The following is a 20,218-nucleotide window of genomic DNA, read 5'->3' on the forward strand; positions in this document are numbered from 1 at the left end:
AGTTGCTTAGGGCCTCACTAAATTTGCTGAGACTGGCTATGGAGGAGCTTGCGATCCTCCTGCCTCAGCCTCCTAAGCTGCTGGAATTACAAGCATGCATCACTGTGTTCAGCTCCCGAGTTCTTTTAAATTTTCATTTTGAGACAGGATCTCTTGTAAGTGGCTGAGGCTGGTCTCCAACTTGTGATTCTTCTGTCTCAGCCTCCACAGTCCCTGGGATTACAAACTTGCACCATTGTACCTGGCTAATCATGGATCACTGATTTGCATTTGCACTCTAACTCACATACACACATACCCACTTATATGGCACACTTTTCTAGCCCTGGCCTCCATTTTTAGCTCTCTAAAGGATTTCTATCATGACTTATTGTTTTCTGGTTGTTTTTAGGGGGGATCTCATATGTGCTCATGAATAAATACTGTCAGTTTCCTGGGGCTTTTGTCTTCTTTTTCCCAGTCTTCTGCTCCAGCTTACATCCTCTGAATGCTCTTGTGTGATCTAAGCATTGATATATTTCCTTGGCATAGTTGACAACTTATGCAGTGTAATGTTGCATTTGGAACATACTGTACCACATCCATTTGGTACCAGCTGCTTCCCCTGGCTTCTACAATTCACACTAGAGACACTGATACTTCTTTGTGGATAATAGTTTCTCTGATAGTAACTTTTCCTGGATACCACCAAAAGGAGCAATGGACATAACTACTGTGACAGAACAATTGTTGACACCTTGGATCCTTGCAGCAAGGTCACTGTGGACAGTGGTGCAGCTTGAACACTGAACAAGAGATGGTTAACTAAGAGGACAAAACGAAGTCTAAAATCCAGCCTGTGTTTCCTGCCATGCTGTGTACCCATAGCATTTTATGTATCCTAGAGGAGAGGGTGAAGACTAATTTCTAATTCACCAGCCTAGTGAGGTCATTGTCCCCTCACAAAGCTTTGGAGATACCTAGAATTGGTATACTTTACTAATTTGTACAAAGATACAGTATAGACTAACTGTGACTCTGCGTATAAAATTAAACTAGATGATATTTGGTATGATGAGGCAGAAAAGGCCTCCTTCTTTTAGGTTATAATCAAATGAAACCTCTGCCATTTTGTTCACTCTGATACCCCAAAACCTAGCACACAATCTGGTACAGAGCAGGTATTTGATAAATATTTGTTGACTGAAAGAATGAATGAATAGGTGGAGATCCATAGCAGTTACGCATGAGCTTTAATGACAGAATATTTTTTATAAAACAGCTTTTTCAATTTCATTGACCACAACTTCTTTCATGCCCATCAGGCTCAGATATTGAATCCACAGGGGAGACAAATTCAAGTGACAGCCACTATGCTCTACTCTACCATACCTCTCCCCTCTAGTGACTAAAGCTTTCTTCCTGGGCCAAGTTTATATACCTGCCTCTTCTTTCCCTAGGATAAATGATCTCCCAGAAGCCTGCCCCACCAGTTTCCCAGCCATGCCCAGGCATGTGTGAATACCAGCAGCTGACACAATTTAGGCTCATGCAGAGACCCTCCCTCCCAGCAAATCTCACACATACATAACCATGTTGAATATATTCATAACCAGACCAAAGTTGCATACATGTCTGTTTGCACAGAACTACACATTCATCCTCTTCCATATATGTTAGCCTCATACATATGTTATCAATCATTCATGTAAAAAATAAGCATGAGGCTGGAGTTGTGGCTCAATGGTAAAGCACTCACCTAGCACGTTCAAGGCCCTAGGTTTAATACTCAGCACCACATAAAAATAAATAAAATAAAGGTATTATGTCCAACCACAAGTAAAAAAATATTTTTTTAAAAAGCATGCATGTGTAAATGTATACCCACATACACACACACAGAAGCATATGCTCAATACACCTCTCTAACACCCTTGTTCGATAGAGTCCCTTGCCAAGGATCTTGATTTCATTTTTCAATTCTATGACAACTCTTATCTTTCTGGCTAAACTTCCCCAATCTAAATTCACAGGTTGGAATGAGTCTATTCCATTTCAGTAATAAGAGAAATGTGTGTCTCTAAGCCCTTACCTTTCATGTCTGCACAACCACCCTCTGCCCCAATCAATACCTTTAAGTATCACCCAGGTCCTCTGCTTTCTTGTTTGAGCCTCAGTTAGGAATTTGTGGTTAAACCTCAACTATCTTACAGTTGAGGCAGACAGATACATCCTAGACATACTAATAAATTAAATAAGTGAGTGGTGAGACAAAGATAATGTATAATGAGGTTTCTAAAAGCCAGAAAGTACTACTCTTTGGGGGCATTTGGGGGAGACTTATTGAATGAAGTATCACTTAAACTAGGCCTTCAAGGACATGGGGATTTGAACCTGCAAGGACAGAGGTAGGAAATTCCAAAAGGTGAGAATATTCACAAAGGTTCAAGAGTAGGAAAAAGTGAGGTAATATAGAAAACTGTACTAGTTCAGATGTCCAAAGTAAGTACCCAAGGGAAGCTTGGCAGAGTAGGATGTGGTAGCCCTGTTGAGAAATTTTATCTTTATCTTTAGGAAAAAAATCAGAGGTACCCAGTGGTTTAGGAAACTGAGGCAGAAGGATCATGACTTCAAAGCCAACCTTAGCAACTTAGTGGGACCCTTAGCAACTTAGTGAGATCCTGTCTCAAAATAAAAAATAAAAAGGGCTGGGGTTGTGGCTCAGTGGTTAAGCACCCATGGGTTCAATACCCAGTATCAAAACAAAAAAGAAGAAGAAGAAGAAGAAGAAGAAGAAGAAGAAGAAGAAGAAGAAGAAGAAGAAGAAGAAGAAGAAGAAGAAGAAGAAAGAAAGAGAGAAATCAATCAGAGGCAAATAGGGTCCCACTGGCCGCTGTGCGTGTGGAAGGCAAACTGAAGAGGAGCCAGGGATGCTGGTAGTAACAGTGCAAGCACCCAGCTTGAAGATGATGGTACAGTGGATGTGCTTTGTGAAGCTGGAGAGAATGGACAATTTCAAAAGCTATTTGTTGGTGGGGGATGGGAGACTAGCAAGAGGCAAGTCAGACTGAGGAGTAGTTCAAGGTGGGCCTTTAAAAGCTATAGGGGACCATGGAAAGGTTGTAAGATACTGGGAGGCTTTAAGCAAGAGAGCTGTGAGGACATTAGCATTTTCCCAAGATCTTTGCAACTACAGTGTGGAGAAGGGCTGGGAGGCAAGGGAGAGGCAGTTGAGAATGTTGTAAGCATTACACAAGAGACGCTAGAGGGTGGTGGCAGTGGAAATGGGTACAAGTGGGTGGGTTTGAGAGATACAGTACAGTGGTAGACTTGCTGGAATTTGATGCCAAATACATTATGAAAGGTAAGGGCACACCAGTATATCCCACTGTGGGCTGGTGTTTGTTCTTCATAAGCTTTAATGGAAAAAAAAAAAAGCAATCACATCTCCTTAGTGAACAATGACATTGCATTCTTACTCCTGGGAAAAATGTGGGATTTGTGATGAGGCCAAACACTTATTATAAGCACAGAGGACATTTATTGAATCGACATTTGGATAATGCATTTGGCCTGGTCCCCTCCACTCTTCAGATCACCTTCTCCCCATCCAGCACAATGGGAACTGATGTTTCCATCACTGGCCTCTTGAGCCTTCGGGCAGAGAAGAAAAGCAATGATGGAAACAGCTTTTTTTTTTTTTCTTAAATAGAATGCTGCTTTGCTAAGTGTCACACTCTGCACATGCTTTCATTTGTTTTCCACACTAAATCCTCTTTCCAAAGCCGATAAGACAGGAATTATTATCCTCATTCTCCAGATGAGGAAAATGAGGCTCAGAAAGTCCCAGCTGGGTCACCTAATGACACAGTCATTGGATTCCAGTGCATGTAACTCCAAATGCATGCTCCATCAACTACATCCATGGTTTTCAAACTGAGCTGCACATTAAAATGATCTGGGGGAATATTTCCCTACCCCTGAAAACAGCTTTTTTGAGATATCATTCTCATCATCCAATTCACCATTTAAACTATAAAATTCAGTGTCTTTAATATATTCAAGGATAAGTGCAACTATTACCACAGTCAACTCTAGAATATTTCATGTCTTCAAAAAGGAATGCCAGCCAGGTGCGGTGGCACATGCCTGTAAACCCAGCAGTTTGGGAGGCTGAGACAGGAGGATTTTGAGCACAAAGTCAGCCTCAGCAACTCAGTGAGGCGTAAGCAACTCAGCAAGACCCTATCTCAAAATAAAATATTAAAAAAGGGCTGGGGGTGTGGCTCAGTAGTTATGTAAACCTGGACTCAATCCTTAGTACCCCCCCCCAAAAAAAAAGTAATGCCATGCCTCTTAGCTATTTCACTGCTATCCCCCATTCTCCACAGCTACCCATAAACAACCGTGTATTCACTCATTTACTTACCTAATTAGGGCATGCCTATGAATGGAATCATAGAATGTATGAACTTTTGGAACTGGATTCTTTCACTTTGCATAATATTTTCAAGGTTCATCCAAGTGGTAACATGTATCAGCACTTTATTCTTTCATGGCCAAATAATGCTCCATTGTATGGATATACCACATCCCATTTATTCTTTCATCCACTGATATATTGTGGGGTTGTTTCCACCTTTTGAATACTATGAAAAATGTCACTGTAAACTACTTGTGCACAAGTTTTTGTGAAAACACATGTTTTCACTACACTCAGACACATACTTAAGAATGGAATTGCTGGATTATATAATGATTCTATACTTAATTGTTTGAAGAACTCATAGACTGTTTTACCTGGGGAATTTTTAGAATACCCTATACCCCGCCCACACCAACCATCTCCCAGCCCTGATCAAATGAATCATGCTCTCTAGGGTTGGACTCCTTTTGATTTTAATACTTCCCCTTAGGTACATTCCACTGTGCTACCCATATTGGATTCAACTGCACTACAGTAGTAGCCAGTAATATCTGGCATCTCAGTAATACCTAGTACATGGAATTACTTAATATTATCTTTTATAGAAAAATCATCAATTGAAAAGACTCAAAAAAAGACCATATTGTTTCAGTATTTGTTCATTACCTAAGCCAGCTACTCTAGTAATGCATGATGCTGGAAAGACATGGTTTGACTAGAACTTTCAAGACTTGTAGCTCTCTTTTCTGGCAAAGTTGATCTTTTTTTAAAAAATATATATTTTTATATATATATATATATATATATATATATATATATATATATATTATAGTTGTAATGGACAGAATGCCATTATTTTATTTATTTCTATGTGGTGCTGAGGATTGAACCCAGTGCCTCACACATGCTAGGCAAGCACTCTACCACTGAGCCACAACTCCAGCCCAAGGTTGATCTTCATACAAGACAGCAAATATCAGGCTGGATTTCAAATGCACTAAGAAAGTATTACTCCCACACATTCTTTGTCACATTTTGTAGGATGATGCCATGAAAAGTTCCTTCACTAAGGTCTAGAAAGATGATGAGTCTTCAAAAGTTCCATAAGAAACTGTACCCAGACATAGTGGCCATGCACGCCTGTAATCCCAGGTACTTGGGAGGCTGAGGCAAGAGGAGGATCACAAGTTTGAGGCCAGAAGAACTGTCTCAAGATAAAAGAAAAAGAGCTGGGAATGTAGCTCAGTCAGAAAGTTCTTCTGGGTTCAATTCCTAGTACCAAAAATAAAACAAAATTAAATTAAAATTAAAAAGCTGTGGCACATACCTGTAATCCTAGTACCCCAGGAGGCTGAGGCAGGAGGATAATGAGTTGAAAGCCAGCCTCAGCAACTTAACAAGGCCCTAAGCAACTCAACAAGACCCTGTCTCTAAATAAAAATATGAAAAGGGGTGGGGATTTGGTTCAGTGGTTAAGCACCCCTGGGTTCAATCCCTGGTACCAAAAATTAAAAAATAAAAATAAAGAAAAAGAAATAGCAAGCTCCATGGTAGAAAGGAAGAGAACAGGGTGAGAACCAGGTGGAGACTATAGAGTTTTTTGGGGCAAGAGGTAAAGGGAGGGAAAATTGGCAGGAAGGATTGTTTGCCTTTTCTCAGCCCCTTTCTGCCCTCAGGCTGTTCCACGTTCCCACATTTCTGGAGAGTCAGATCCGTTCTGACTCTGCTGGTAGGGGACACTGGGGGAAGGGGTGGTGTGTGGGGGTGGAGGTAGATGAGGGGAATCAAACAGATACATCCTGGATTGCATCATTCCACCCAAGGAGAACCCCTCCCTGTTTGGCACAACTCGGCGCCTAGAGATTTACAGCTGAAGACTCTCAAAATATTTCCAGGAGTATGTTTACAGCAAAACACATTGAATCAATCACTAATTATGAATTCTCAGTCTACTTCATATTGCTTCCAGACCTTTGCCCTGGTGACCCTTCCTCTCAATTTGTTTTAAAAGAGGAAATGCCATACTGTTGAAATTTCAGCCAATTCTCATTTGCCTTTTTTTTTTTTTTTGTACTGGAAATTGAACCCAGGGGTGCTTAACCACTAAGCCACATCCCTAGCCCTTTTTATTTTCTCTTTTTGAGATGGGGTATCATTAAGTTGCTGAGGCTGGCCTTGTACTTGTGATCCTCCTGCCTCAGTCTCCCAAGTTGCTGGGGTTTCAGACCTGTGCCATGGTGCCTGATTCACTTTTCATTTTCAGCATGTTGTCTGTGGCTTAAATATGCACAAAATGCTTTCATACATATTAGTTGCAGTTATGCCATTAAAAACCTTGTTTGGACTAGGAAAGTAGCTCACTGGTAGAGTACTTGCCTAGCATGTCTGTGAGGCCTTGGGTTCAAATTCCAGTAACAAAACAAAACAAAATGAACAAAACACCCCTACTACTTTGTAAAATATTATTGTCTTTATTTACAGATGAGAAAACAGAGACTTAAAAATGGTTAGATGACTTTCCCAAACACACACTACTTAGTCTTAGGCAGAGTCTTTTGACTATATATTCTTTCTGTTCTACCCGCCAAGCAGAATATCTAATAGGCCTCTGGAAGCATTTGAAAGTTAAAGGTACTTTTTCTGTAGGGTTCTGCTTTGTTTTCCTTTTTTTTTTGGTATCAGAGATTGAACCCATGGGGCACTTAACCAAGCCACATCCCAGCCCTTTTTTATTTTTTACTTTGAGATAGGGTCTTGCTAAGTTGTAAATGGATGAGGCTGGCTTTTAACTCGTGGCCCTCTTGCCTCAGCCTCCCAGCCACTGAGTTTTATAGGTATTTTTGCTCTTAAATATTTTTAACTCCTGAACTATGAATAGGGGTAAAAGAGTAAAAAGTATCACTAAGTGGCTGAGATTGTGGCTCAGTGGTAGAGTGCTTGCATTGCATGTGTGAGGCAATGAGTTTGATCCTCAGCACCACATAAAAAAAAATAAATAGAATAAAGGTATTTTTTAAAAAGCACTAAAGAAGACTAAGGAACTAGCTGAGCTTAATTAACATGAATTTATAGTGGGACTAATATTTATTGTTTGTTTTTAATATTTGCCAGTACCATTGAATGCAATAGTTCTCAAAAATTTTTTTAAGTCTGGGATCCTTTTCGAAATGTGATAAATACAGTGCATTGTTGGGGGCTGAGGATATAGCTCAGTAGTAAAGTGCCTGCCTAGCAGGCACAAGGCCCTGGGTTCAATCCCTAGCACCACCAAAAAATTAAATGATTAACACAGTGTATTGTCTAGTCAGATAAAACACATACATATGTATATGGAAATTTTTCATATAAATTTGAAACGTTTACACAGCCCATCTTTGAATTCTAGGTTATAAACCCGTAAAAGGAACAGAAAAAAAAAACATAACTTTACTTATCCAGAATTGAGTATTAGCATGGCAAATATGATAGGAATTTTAAAATACAGCAAATTTAAAAGATCTATATCCAGTTGCTGACTTAACAATTCCACTTGGATAGCAAATAGAAGTCAAAATTTAGAACTCTTGACTTCCTCCTTTCACTCCAATAGGTCTCTTCTCCAATCTTCCACATCTCTGTTATTGGAACCACTCAGTTACTGAAGTCAACACCTGAGTCATTTTTGATTTTTCTTTTTTGCTCTCATATACAACTGATCAGCTGGTCTTGTCAATTTTGCCTTCATCACACGTTCTATACCCATCGACTTCTCTTTATATCCACTGCCACCAGTCAAGTCTAGGTCATGTGGATGGGCTGAGAAAATTCTTCATAGAGTGGGAGAGAAAGAACATTTAAAGGGATTCTTGAAAAAGGTGGAACATTTTGTACTAATCCAGGTAATCCCTGTGAAAGGCATGGAGGCCCCAGGCTCTGGAGGTAGCAGGGTGAGTAGAGCTTTTAAAATGGGTATAACTCTTCTGCTTTCTCTTCCTGAACAATTCAGTCCCCAAGTCAGTAAATGGTCAGGAGCAGGGTGGCTTGGAGGAATGAGCAAGGGCTCTCGAAGAAAGGGGTCGTCAGACTCCCAGCAGGATAGTATATAGAGTTAGATGCCAAGCAGGTACAGTGGTTTCAATCTGCAGTGTGGGCAGGGTGTCCACACATAAGAGAGGCCCTACATGGAGTGTCAGAACCCAAAGAGGGTAATGAGGCTGCCCATTCAGGGATGAGGAAGGCATCCATGGAACAGCAACCATGGAGGGCATTGGAGGGCCAAGAAGGGTAGAGAAGGAATCTACAAAATAATAAGCAAAGGGGAAAAGAGTAACTGTAGTGGAGAAGGCCAGCAGATACCCCCTAATCATAAGGAAATATTAGATCAACTCAAGTTGGGGACATCCTTATGCAACTTGCCTGTAATTTTCAGATGTAGCTGATGTTTAGAGTTGACTAGATTTAGCTGAGTGCCATGGCACATGCCTTAATCCCAGTGACTTGGAAGGCTAAGGCAGGAGGATCAGTAGTTCAAAGCCAGCCTCAGCAACTTAGCAAGGCCTTGTCTCTAATAAAATATAAAAAAAGTGCTGGGGATGTGGCTCAGTGGTTAAGTGCCCCTGGGATCAATTCCTGATACAAAAAAAAATATATTTGATTAGATTTTTAAAATTTGGAAAGTAATCATAACAAATATGATAAACAAGGGGTTAATAGCATTTTTATATGAACATCTCATACAAATAGAGAAGAAAAACTTAAAACCTCAAGAAAAAGCAGTTGCTTTGTACTCATTTGAAGAATTTCATTTCTCCCACAAATCAGCCTGGTAAAAGAAAGACTGGTTCCTTCAGAGAACCCTGTACCTTTCCTTTATGGCACTTTTCCCTTTCATAATTATTGTTAAATATTTGTAGATCTTTCTGTATAATGCCTGTCTCCCATTTTTTCTTCTGTAGGCTGGAAAAAAAGCAGTATTTCTTTTGGCTTGTTTTATGCATTCTGGGGCTCTCAGGATTTGACATACAGTTCTCCATCAGTAAATATTGGCTGATTGCATAAATGGAGGGGGGGTCAGGATATTCTATAACAGAGAAACAGGTCGTTTATGGATTGAGTCCCATGCCTAGAAGCCAAAGGGATTAGAACAGTCCCTTTCACCCATCTGCTTTTGAGGCAGGCCCTAAGACAGGGAAGATCTAGCTGTCTGTGCAACTATGGGGAAATGGAACCCCTGGCAGAAACCTTCACAATGCTGGCACCTAGGGCATGGAGAAATTGTCCGCCTGCCAGCAGGAGATCCAGTCTGAAAACTTGGCAGCCTCTCAGCCTCACCCGGAACTGACACACATCCGGAAGAGTCCACCAACCACAAAAGTTGTCTTTGCCCTGAAGCTCCTGGCAGAGATCCAGGGTCACTATGCCATAGTGCTCCAGAGCCCAGAAGCAAAGGGGGCAATTGACCAGCAGTGTGCCTATTGGAAGTTCCCCCGGAGAAAGCTGTCACATAGACCCAATTTTCTTATCTCTTTAGACAAGAGGTATGGCCCAAAGCTTTTTCTAAAGAGTTCAAGGTAGAGATGGGGGAGCATTCCAGACACAGAGAAAAGTTCAAGTAAACTTATACAGCCATAATGCACAGTGAGATCTTACAAGTAGTTTGATATGACTGAAACTTTGGGGAGCAGGTGGAGCAGACCAAAAGATGAGGCTCAAAGTACAAAAGGCCAACTTCTGAATGCCTCACCAAGGGAAACAAACTTCATTCTGACGTGGTGGAGAGCCACCAATACAACCAGTTTCATGTGAGTGCCAGCTGAAGTATTATCTGGAGTGGGAGGCAAACCATTCAGGAAGCCATTAAAATGGTCCTGGAAAATATAAGAATGGCTTGATTTGGGGTAAAGGTAGTGAGTACCAAGAGAAGTAAAGACCAGTTGAGAGAGGGAGAATGGACTGGGAGTGGAGGTGCATGCCTGCAATCCCAGTTGCTCAGGAGGCTGAGGCAGGAGGATCCCAAGCTCAAAGCAAACCTCAGCAACTTAGCAAGACCCTAAGCAACTCAGCAAGACCCTGTCTTTAAATAAAATATAGAAACAGACTGGAGATGTTTCTCAGTGGTCAAGCACCCCTGGATTCAATCCCAGGTACAAATAAATAAACAGGGGCTGGGGATGTAGCTTAGTGATAAAGTGCCTCTGAGTTCAATCCCCAGTACCAAAAAACAAATACCCACACAAATATATCAGAGTACTAATGCTCTTTCACAGGCACACACATAAAAATAATTGAATAAATGAGTGAACAAATTTTTTTTTTAAAAAGGCAGAACTACAGACTGGATGTGAAGGGTATCAATGGTGATTTCACTGAGGTAAGCAATGAAGTTAATAAATGAGATTTTGGGGGGATGTATTAAATTTGAAAGGCCCACAAATTACTCTAGAGATGTCCTATCAGCCCCTGGATTCACCAGTCTGCAAAGGACTAAAGCTCAGAAAAAATACAAGGCTGGAGATATGGACGTGGAAATCATTAACATAAAACCAAGGCCATGAGAGTAAATAGGATCACCTACAATGATGTCAAACAAGATCTGAAGGCCAAAGAGAGAGCCAGAAAATTTTCCATTGCTTAAAGGATGGTCTGAGGAAGAAAGGTCATTGACACTGGAGAAGGTAGCAGAGGTTATGTCTCCTATGTCAAGAAAGGGAAGATTTTTGAGATACTGGGAGTGGTCAGTTCTGTCAATGGCACTGTGAAGTGCTAAAAACATCAATTGGATACAATAATTAGAAGGCTACTGTGAGCTTTTCCTAGGATAGTCACAGGGAAGGTGTAAAGGCAAAAGTCTGACACCATTAAGATTCCAAAGGAGAGATCTACAATCTGAGGATATCCCCCCCAGGAATACACAACACCTTATGAATTCCATGAGTAAATAAACCCTTGTTTCCAAAACAAAGCTATTCTAAGTAGGTGTCATTTGTAAGAAGGCGTTGCTTCAGGCCAAAGGCCAAAACATGTCTATAACTGAATTCATTCATCTGTTAGTTGAATTGTATCCCCCCAAAAAAGAGATACTAAAATGCTAATCCCCCACCCCGTACCTTAGCACATGTCTTTATTTGGGAATAGAGTTATTGCAGAAATGAATTAGGATGAGGTCATGTCCTTAATCCAATGCAACTGCTCTTAGGAGACAGAGACAAAGACACACAGGGACAATGTCATGCAGAAACTGAGATTGGGGTGATATGGCTTAAAGTCAAGGAATACCAAAGATTGGAAGCTACCACCAGAAGCCACAAGAGGCAAGGAAGTCTGTACATCTCTGTTTTTTAAATCCAGAAATGTGGTAATATTGTTCCCCTGTATCCCTGTATCTACAGGTTTAATACCTATTATTATTTTGGGGGTACAAGGGATTGAACCCAGGGGCTCTGAACCACTGAGTCACACCCTCAGCCCTTTTTATTTTTTATTTTGAGACAGGTCTCGCTAATGTACTTAAGGCCTCACTAAATTGCTAAAGGTGGCTTTGAACTTGTGATTCTCCTTCTTCAGCTTCCCAAGCCACTGGGATTACAGGCATGTACCACCATACCCGGCCTTAATATCCATGGTTTTAACCTGCTGCAAATTGAAAATAAAAACAAAAATTTTAAAAATCCAATTACATCTTCCTGAAGTTGTACACCTTATGTCTTGGCAGTACTCCCTAAACAATACAATATAAAACTACTTACACTTTTCCATTATATTAGGGATTAAAACTAATTTGAGATAATTTTAAATCATGGGGGTCTGGAGATATAGCTCAGTTGGTAGAGTGCTTGCCTCCCATGCACAAGGCCCTCCCATGCCCAAGGCTTTAGATGTACAGAAAAATGGAGCAGAAAGTACAGGAATCCCTACAATCACTCTCCCTATACTCCTACATTTTTACTTGTCACAGTCTCTCTTATTGTTATATTTTGCATTAATGTGGTAACCATGTTATAATTGCTGAACTGATATTGATACATTATTATTAACCAAAGCCCATAGTTTCCATTAGGGTTCACTCTGTGTTATACAGTTCTGTGGGGGTTGATAAATACATAATGTCATGCATCTACCACTATGTACAATACAAAAGAGTTTTATTGCCCTAAAAATCCCTTGTGCTTCCCCTTCCTCTCCCAGGACCACTGGCAACCACTGATCTTTTTTATCGTCTCCATAGTTTTTCTTTTCCCATAATGCCATATAATTGGAAGCATATGATATGTGACCTTTTCTGATTGGCTTCTTTCATTTAGCAATATGCATTCAGAGATCATTCACATCTTCTTGTGGCTTGAAAATTCTTTTTATTGATAAATAATATTCCATTTTATCAACACACTGAGATTTATCTATGTGTTTACCTTTTGAAGGACATTGGTTGCTCACAAGTTTCAGCAAATATAAATAAAACCGCTGTAAACATTTGTGAGTAGGTTTTTATGTGGACATAATTTCTCAACTCATTGGAGCAAATACCAAGGAGTGTGATTGCTGGACTGTAGGGTAAGAATATATTTAGCTTTTTAAAGAAACTGCCAAACTATCTTTTAAAGTGTCTGCACCATTTTGCCTTCCAACCAGCAATGAAGAGGCTTCCTGTTGTTCCACATTCTTGTCAGGTTTGGGATTTATCAGTGTTTGGGGCTTAACCCATTCTGATAGGTGTGAAGCGGTATCTTGTTGCTTTAGGAAATAAGCTTTTCAGAAATGAATAGCTTGAGGTTAAAGCTACAAAATTGCCAACTCTAAGATTCTAGGGACATTTCTATAAACCAAGACATTCCTTCATAAATATGTAAACCCTTCAGAATGCTACAGGTAAATAAACTTTTATTTCAAAAATAAACTTTCAGTTTGAAAATAAATACACAAGTATGTTCCCACGGGGAAGATGATGGTGGCTAGGATGTTGCAGAGTTAGCAAATGTTTCAGAGGTCAAGTAACTACTCTGCTGCATCATTGCTGTTGGGAACTAGTGTTTTATCTTATTTAGCCACCCTCCCTTTAGACCTACACCCTCCCATAACTCCAAGATGGAATTCTTCCAGTCTCCTCTTTCCCTTTCTCTATCCATCTTTTAAAGTTTCTGTCTCTAGCCTGGTGCAGTGGCACACACCTAGAATTCCAGTGGCTGGGGAGGCTGAGGCAGGAGGATCATGAGTTCAAAGCCAGCCTCAGCAATGGCAAGGTGCTAATCAACTCAGTGAGACTCTGTCTCTAAATAAAATACAAAAAGGGCTGGGGATGTGGCTCAGTGGTTAAGCGCCCCTGGGTTCAATTCCTGGTACCCCCCCCCAAACAAAAATTTCTGTCTCCATCAGTTTACTTCCATCTCCCCATCATCTTGCTAGTCCTGTCCTTTGCTCTGTTATCCCCAACTCCTGTGCTCCATTTAATTTCTTTCTCCTCATCTAAATTTTGGAAGTATTTCACTAAGTGAAAGAAGCCAGGTGCTAAAGACCACATGTTATATAATGCCATTTATGTGACATATGTAGTATAAGCAAAGTCCTAGAAACAGAAAGTAGGTTGGTAACCAGGGGCTGAGGTGAAGGGAAATAGGGAGCTATTGCTTTCTGGTGACAGCTTCTATTTGAGGTGACCTACGATATATTTTCTGTTTTTGTTGAAATCTATTGAATAGTGGTTTTCCTCTATCTAAATTTAAAAACAAGTAGAGTATTTTTAATTTTTTTGAAAATTACATTGTTTATTCCACATGTGTGATGTTTCTTTCCTCCTGTAGCCTTTTCTAACAGTCTTCTGGGCCTTGAAGACCAATTCTTTGGGAGTATTGAGAAGGGACTATGTAAAGAACAAAGGTCGCCTGGTCTTTAGGTCCTCCATCATGAACTAGCTGAAAGTGCTTTCTGGAAATTCATGACAGTCTCCATCCTTGACTGCATCTTTGATATTTGAGAATTAATCAGAGTGAGGCTATGGTAAGTCAAAGAAGTCAGTGAACCTATTTTCTAGTTTTCAAGGCCTACCAAGCACCAAAATGTCTGTTTGCCTTGGGATTCCAGATGCTGTTTTCTGTGACTGGAACATGGTTCTTTATCAGTATCCCCAGAGGGAATATTGTATCTCCTCAAGGAAGACTGATAATTACTTCTCTGGTGTCAGACTTTGAATCTTTGGAAATATTTTCTGTATTGGTAAATGGGATTGAGGAGAAATTTGCAAGTACTATTCACATGAGTTCCTCTGGGGCCAAGGAATCCTGGTCCCTTGGTTAGTAACAGTCAAGAGCAGAAATATTTAGATTTCTTTCTGTGGAAAATAGATTTTGTTCTAAATACAATTCAGTTGGGGATTAGATGAAGTTTCTAGGGACCTTGTAGTTTGGATGCCCCATGGTTTCTTACATGTGAGTGTATTTGTCGCCCACCCCACTTACAGGCCAAACACTCTACAACCAGCCCCTCAATTTCCTTATCATTTGCTAACAGTTTCTACTTTGCAATCTGGGTCTTTCTTCTTTTTCCTTGCTTAGCCCAACACTTCCCACAACCCAAGAGAGCTCAGGACAGTTTCACTTGTTACCCTGGAAGTCCTTTCATTGTCTTCATTCTCCTTGAGCTCTCTAAAGCAGTTGACATTGACCTTCCTTCCCTTCATTCTTGAAGCTCTGTCCTATTTTGGAATGCTCATGATAATGACTTAGTCTCTTCTTTATAATTTCAAATTCTGAAGTTTCATTCTTCCCAGGGCCTCTGTTAATGCTTTTATGAGAAAGGCTCTCAAATATGTATCTGCAGTCCAGCCCTCTATCCTGGGCTCCGTGTACTCAGATTTGACTTTCTGATACATATATTTGTCTAGATAGCACAAAGGTGCTTCAAATTCAGTATACCTCAGACCAAATGTGAGATCACATGCCTATAATCCCAGCAACTCAGGAGGGTGAGGCAAGAAGATTGCAAGTTTGAGGCCAGCCTCAGCAATTTAGCAAGACCCTGTCTCAAAATTAAAAAGAAAAAAATGTAATGTACCTCAAACTGAGCTTTCCATCTCCCTTCTATACCCCATCTCCCACTTATCTTCTTTTCTTGTATTCCCTATTTTGACGAATAGTCCAATTTTCTTCCAGAGACTTAGATTTGAAACCTCAAGATGAGCTTACTTATGTCCCACTACACAATAAAATTCCAATAAATTCCATCTTTCCAATGTGTCTTGTATTTGTTTCTTTCTCCCCATCTCTACTATCATTGCTTGATTCAGGTCCATGTTACCACTTGCATATTACAATAGTCTCTCTGTGTCTCTGCTTCTTCTATTCCAAACTACATATCTTGCTGTTTAAAAAAAATCTGATCCCATCCACTCCTTGTTCATGTTGTAACACTAGTGCTGTAGAAATTTTCAAACTGTATTAATTTCTGCATCAAAGCGTTTAGTTACTCCTTGGCCAGCAAATTAAGTACTCTTTGTTTTGACATTCAAATCCTTCCCCAAATGACTTCAACCTTCCATTACAACCTTACCTTCCGCTGCTCCCCAGCTTGGACCTTAAGCTCCAGTCAAACATAACAACTGATTCTGCTCATTTCGATTGCCATGCCATTGTTCTCGCTAATCCTCCTATCTAAAATGATCTGCCCCAGCAAAATTCTTTCCATGCTTCAAAGTCCATTTGGAACATTCACTCCTCTGGGGAATTTTACCTTTATCCCCTTAACGAGATATCTTTTGCTCTTTTAGACATTTTGGTGCTTTCCTTGTATAGAATCTATTATATTTATGGTCGAGACCACTAGTTTTTGCACAATATCCAATCACCCCTTATTCCTTAGTAAAACTGAAATTTTAAGCTAGGCACATGACCAGGTGTGCCTTGAATAAAGACTATAATTCCTAACATCCCTTCAGACACATTTGATCCTGTGATTAAGTTCTGACCAATGGGTTATAAACAAAAGTGATGTGTGTAACTTCTGGGAAGTGTCCTTAAAGGTCAAGGGGCATGCCATCCCTTCCTCATTCCTGCTGGCCAAAAGAGAAGGAAAAGACTGAAGGTCTCAATGTCATTGTGAATTATGGGTGACTTTAAGTATGAAAGCTATAAAAGACAAAGCAACAAAAGAGGGAACGTGGTCTCCAGCACTACTTACTACCTCTGTGATGATGACTTCTATTCTGTATGTCTAGCCTAGACCTCTGCCCTTGAGCTCCACTCATTTACGTCCTTCCTCCTGGTTTACATTTTCATTCATAGCCCCTGTTGCTATAACCACCATGCCTAGTAGTGGACTAATGGCTTTAGTGATTATTGAACATGAAAGAGAAACAAACTTCTGTTATTTGGGGGCTTTCCGTTGCTAGTAAATGAACCTGATCCCAAATAATCTAGCATAGCTCAGCCTTTTGTGGCTTGTCTTATAGATGAGGCCTTACCTTAATCCCTGTTTGACTTTTAGGACTGTTGGTGTGTAATATAAAGGAACGGAAGCCTAAGGTATTCACTCTCTAGCCTGGCAGAGGAACTCCTACTTATTGGACTCCTCTGAAATGAGATTGCTGATAAATATGTACTTACCTTCCTGTGGATTCTAGGTTCTAACACAAACAGACCATTTCTGGGGTTCAATAAGAACAGTGCTTCTGATCACAACTGGGGATATGTTAGAGGTGATCATTTATTTTCATTCACTTCCATTCACATGTCAGTCCCAGGGAAAGGAATAACAGTGTAGTTATTATGACCATGGACTCTGAAAACCAATTTTTAAAATTTAATTAATTAATTTGTTTATTTTATAATAATAATAATAATAAGCAGATAACAGATAATAAAATACAAAATAGGGCTGGGGATGTGGCTCAGTGGTCAAGTGCCCCTGGGTTCAATCCCCAGTACCAACTAATAATAATATTATTATTGAACTCAGGGGCACTCAACCACTGAGCCACATCCCCAGTCCTATTTTGTATTTTATTTAGAGACAGGGTCCCACTGAGTTGCTTAGCGCCTTGCCATTGCTGAGGCTGGCTTTGAACTCACAATCCTCCTGCCTCAGTCACCAGAGCTGTGATTATAGGTGTGCACCAATGATCTGGGCCCAATTTTATTTTTTCTCTGCCCCCTCTCCAGGGATTGAACCTAGGGTTGCTTTACCACTGACCCACATCTCCAGCCCTTTTTGTTTTTTATTTTAAACCAGGGCCTCCCTAAGTTGCTATTGCTGGCCTTGAACTTGCAATCTTCCTCTCTCAGCCTCCCTAGCCACTGGGATTACAGAAGTGCAACACCATGCCCAGTTGAAGACCTATTTCTTGAGTTCAAATCCTACTTCTACCCTATCCTAGTTCTGTGACCTTAGGCAAGCTACTTAAACTCTCTATGCTTTCATTTCCTCACCTCTCACTGAGTAACAATAATAATGCACTTCTCTGTAGACCGTTGTGAAGGATTACATGAATTGATACACACAAACACATACAATAATGCCTGACACATATAAGTGCATATTATTAGCAAATCATATAATTATTAAGAATTTAATGGAGAACAAAGTACACATTTCTGTTCTCCTGAATCTTATAGTCCATTAGTATAAACAGATATTAAAAGATATTTAAGCAACTTTTAATTTTTTCATTTTTTATGTGGTGCTGAGGATGGAACCCAGGGCCTCATGCATGCCAGGAAAGCACAGTACCCCTGAGCTACAGCCACAGCCCTTAAACAACTTTTCATGTAGAGCTGGAATAGTGCTACAAAGGGGCTTCTGAGCTTGCATGAGGCAAAGCTATTCTAGTCCAGGAATCAGACTAGACATATATGCAACAGTGACATTTAAGCAGTGGCATGAAGAATGACTAAATTAGCCTTGGGAAGAGGACTAAGGCAAAGATAAGGAGGATAAGAGAACCCAGGTATTTTGGTGGTCTCTGGCTGGGCTGAGCTGCTTAGCCTGATGGACAACATTGTAGAAATTAAAGATGCCTACAGGAAGGACTGCATGTGCTACTTCCTGATAGACAAGGATGTTAACAACTGATAGACAAGGGCCTTGAAGGCCAAGGAAGAGAGCATACCAGTGACTTGGCCTTTGGAAAAATCCTCCAATCCCCCGGAAAATTGTAGGGCAGAGTTGCACAGGCCGGGGCGGGGGGGGGGGTACATTTTTCAAGGCAGGTCAAAGGATCCGTGAGGATATTCTGGCAGGGGAGGATCAAGGCAGGGATTGCACAAAATTGGCCCAATAGCTTTTGCAGTTGAATTTTAAAAAACAGTCCTGGAATATTTAAGAAATCATATTTGCTGAACGTATGTGAAGGGTCGAGTCAAGAGACCTCAACTGCTCAAATGTATTCCTGGCAAGTACAACCTTAAATTAGAGGGGCTAAATAAAGATGTGGCCTGCCCTTTCTGAAAGTTTGCCAACCACTGATACAGATCATGTGGGACATGGGGCCTCATCTGGGCTGATCTTAGGGCAGACACTGGAACTTGCTTTCTGGCTGAAATCTCTGACATCAGCCTTAATTTTTAGTCATGTATCTCTTTTTCAAAGGCATAAAGTACTGGGGGCCCTAGGGGAGTGTGGGTTTAGTCCTCAGCAGGCCAAAGGGTTCCTTGTCTAGAGAGTAAATGATTGATTCCTGGCTCCAAGCAGCCTGCCCCAAATTGTTCTTTTCCTCTGCATAGACCCATCATCTTCTTGGCTTTTAGAGGTGCCCTTTGACTTTTGAGCAACATCAGAAGCGTTCTTTTAGTTTAGCATCAGTAAACACTTCAGACCTCCCAGGCAGCTCAAAGTCATGCTCCACATCACCTTGTTTGGAAACATCACCATCTGGTGGACTTCACTGCATGCGCTCTCAAAGACCTGGCTATGTTTTGCCAATTGAGGGCATCCATGACTGGCTAAATATTCCAGCTGTACACTGACTTGGAGATTGGTAATGGAGGAAGCCAGAGTTTGGGACCAAATAAGATAGAATATACTGTGTATCATGCTTCTAAGCTGAAATCTTGGCACAGTCAACTGGAAATGTACTATTCGGCTCTCTCAGTAACATGAGGTCCCCCCAGGCCCTTTCTCCTAAAGAGTCCCATTGAATGCCTGTGAACCTGGACCACTTTTGCAGGGACCACAGGAAATTTTCAAAGGCAGAAAGGAACTAATAAATTTCTTTCTTTTCCTTTCATAGGTGATTGAAATCCAATCCCTGGAATCTGAAAGGAGGCTAGACTGCCTTCCTTCAAATGCAGGCCCTCCCTGGCATGGTCTATCCCAGGGATTCCAGGACTAATGATCCTGTGGGCAGCCCAGCCAAAACCCATGTTATGAATCCACACTACTCAGGGTTTTTTTTTTTTTTTATCATACTGAGGGTTGAACCCTGGGGCACTCTATCACTGAGCTACATCCCCAGCCTTTTTAGTGTTAAATTTTGAAACAGAGTTTCACTAAATTGCTGAAGCTGGCCTTAAATTTGTGATCTCCTGCTTCAGCCTCCCAAGTCACCAGGTTACACTATGCCTGGTTACAAAATAGAATTTTTAAGGGTACAAAGGAATATGTTTAAATTACGGATTCATTTTAGATCGAATGATCTCATTTGTTTAGAGTAGTCTATATCAAGCTTCAATATTTTCTAGGTGGCAGAGTCCTCTTTGCAAGTGAATTCTCACTTGGAACACCAATATATTAAACAGAAAGAAAACAAAGACACAGAGGTTGGAGCTAGGCTAGATGTACAGGAAGAAAAGCAGGATTTTCTGTGGTCTCTGCTATAATGTAAGCTCTAGAACAGCAAGAATTTTGCCTGTT

The 20,218-nt window shown here is 40.6% G+C and overlaps 1 protein-coding gene across 1 annotated transcript in view; it reads left to right on the plus strand.

Annotated features, from left to right (window-relative positions):
* Nucleotides 1–9,649: 9,649 nt before the first annotated feature.
* Nucleotides 9,650–20,218, plus strand: part of Frmd7 (FERM domain containing 7) — a 91,363-nt gene continuing 80,794 nt past the window's right edge. Inside the window, exons 1-2 of the mRNA XM_077794020.1 lie at nt 9,650–9,921; nt 10,706–10,754. Coding sequence (XP_077650146.1) covers nt 9,650–9,921; nt 10,706–10,754 — 321 coding nt within the window. The remainder of the gene's footprint in view (nt 9,922–10,705; nt 10,755–20,218) is intronic.

This window comes from Urocitellus parryii, chromosome X (genome assembly GCF_045843805.1).
Source record: "Urocitellus parryii isolate mUroPar1 chromosome X, mUroPar1.hap1, whole genome shotgun sequence".
In the NCBI taxonomy this organism is placed as follows: Eukaryota; Metazoa; Chordata; class Mammalia; order Rodentia; family Sciuridae; genus Urocitellus; species Urocitellus parryii.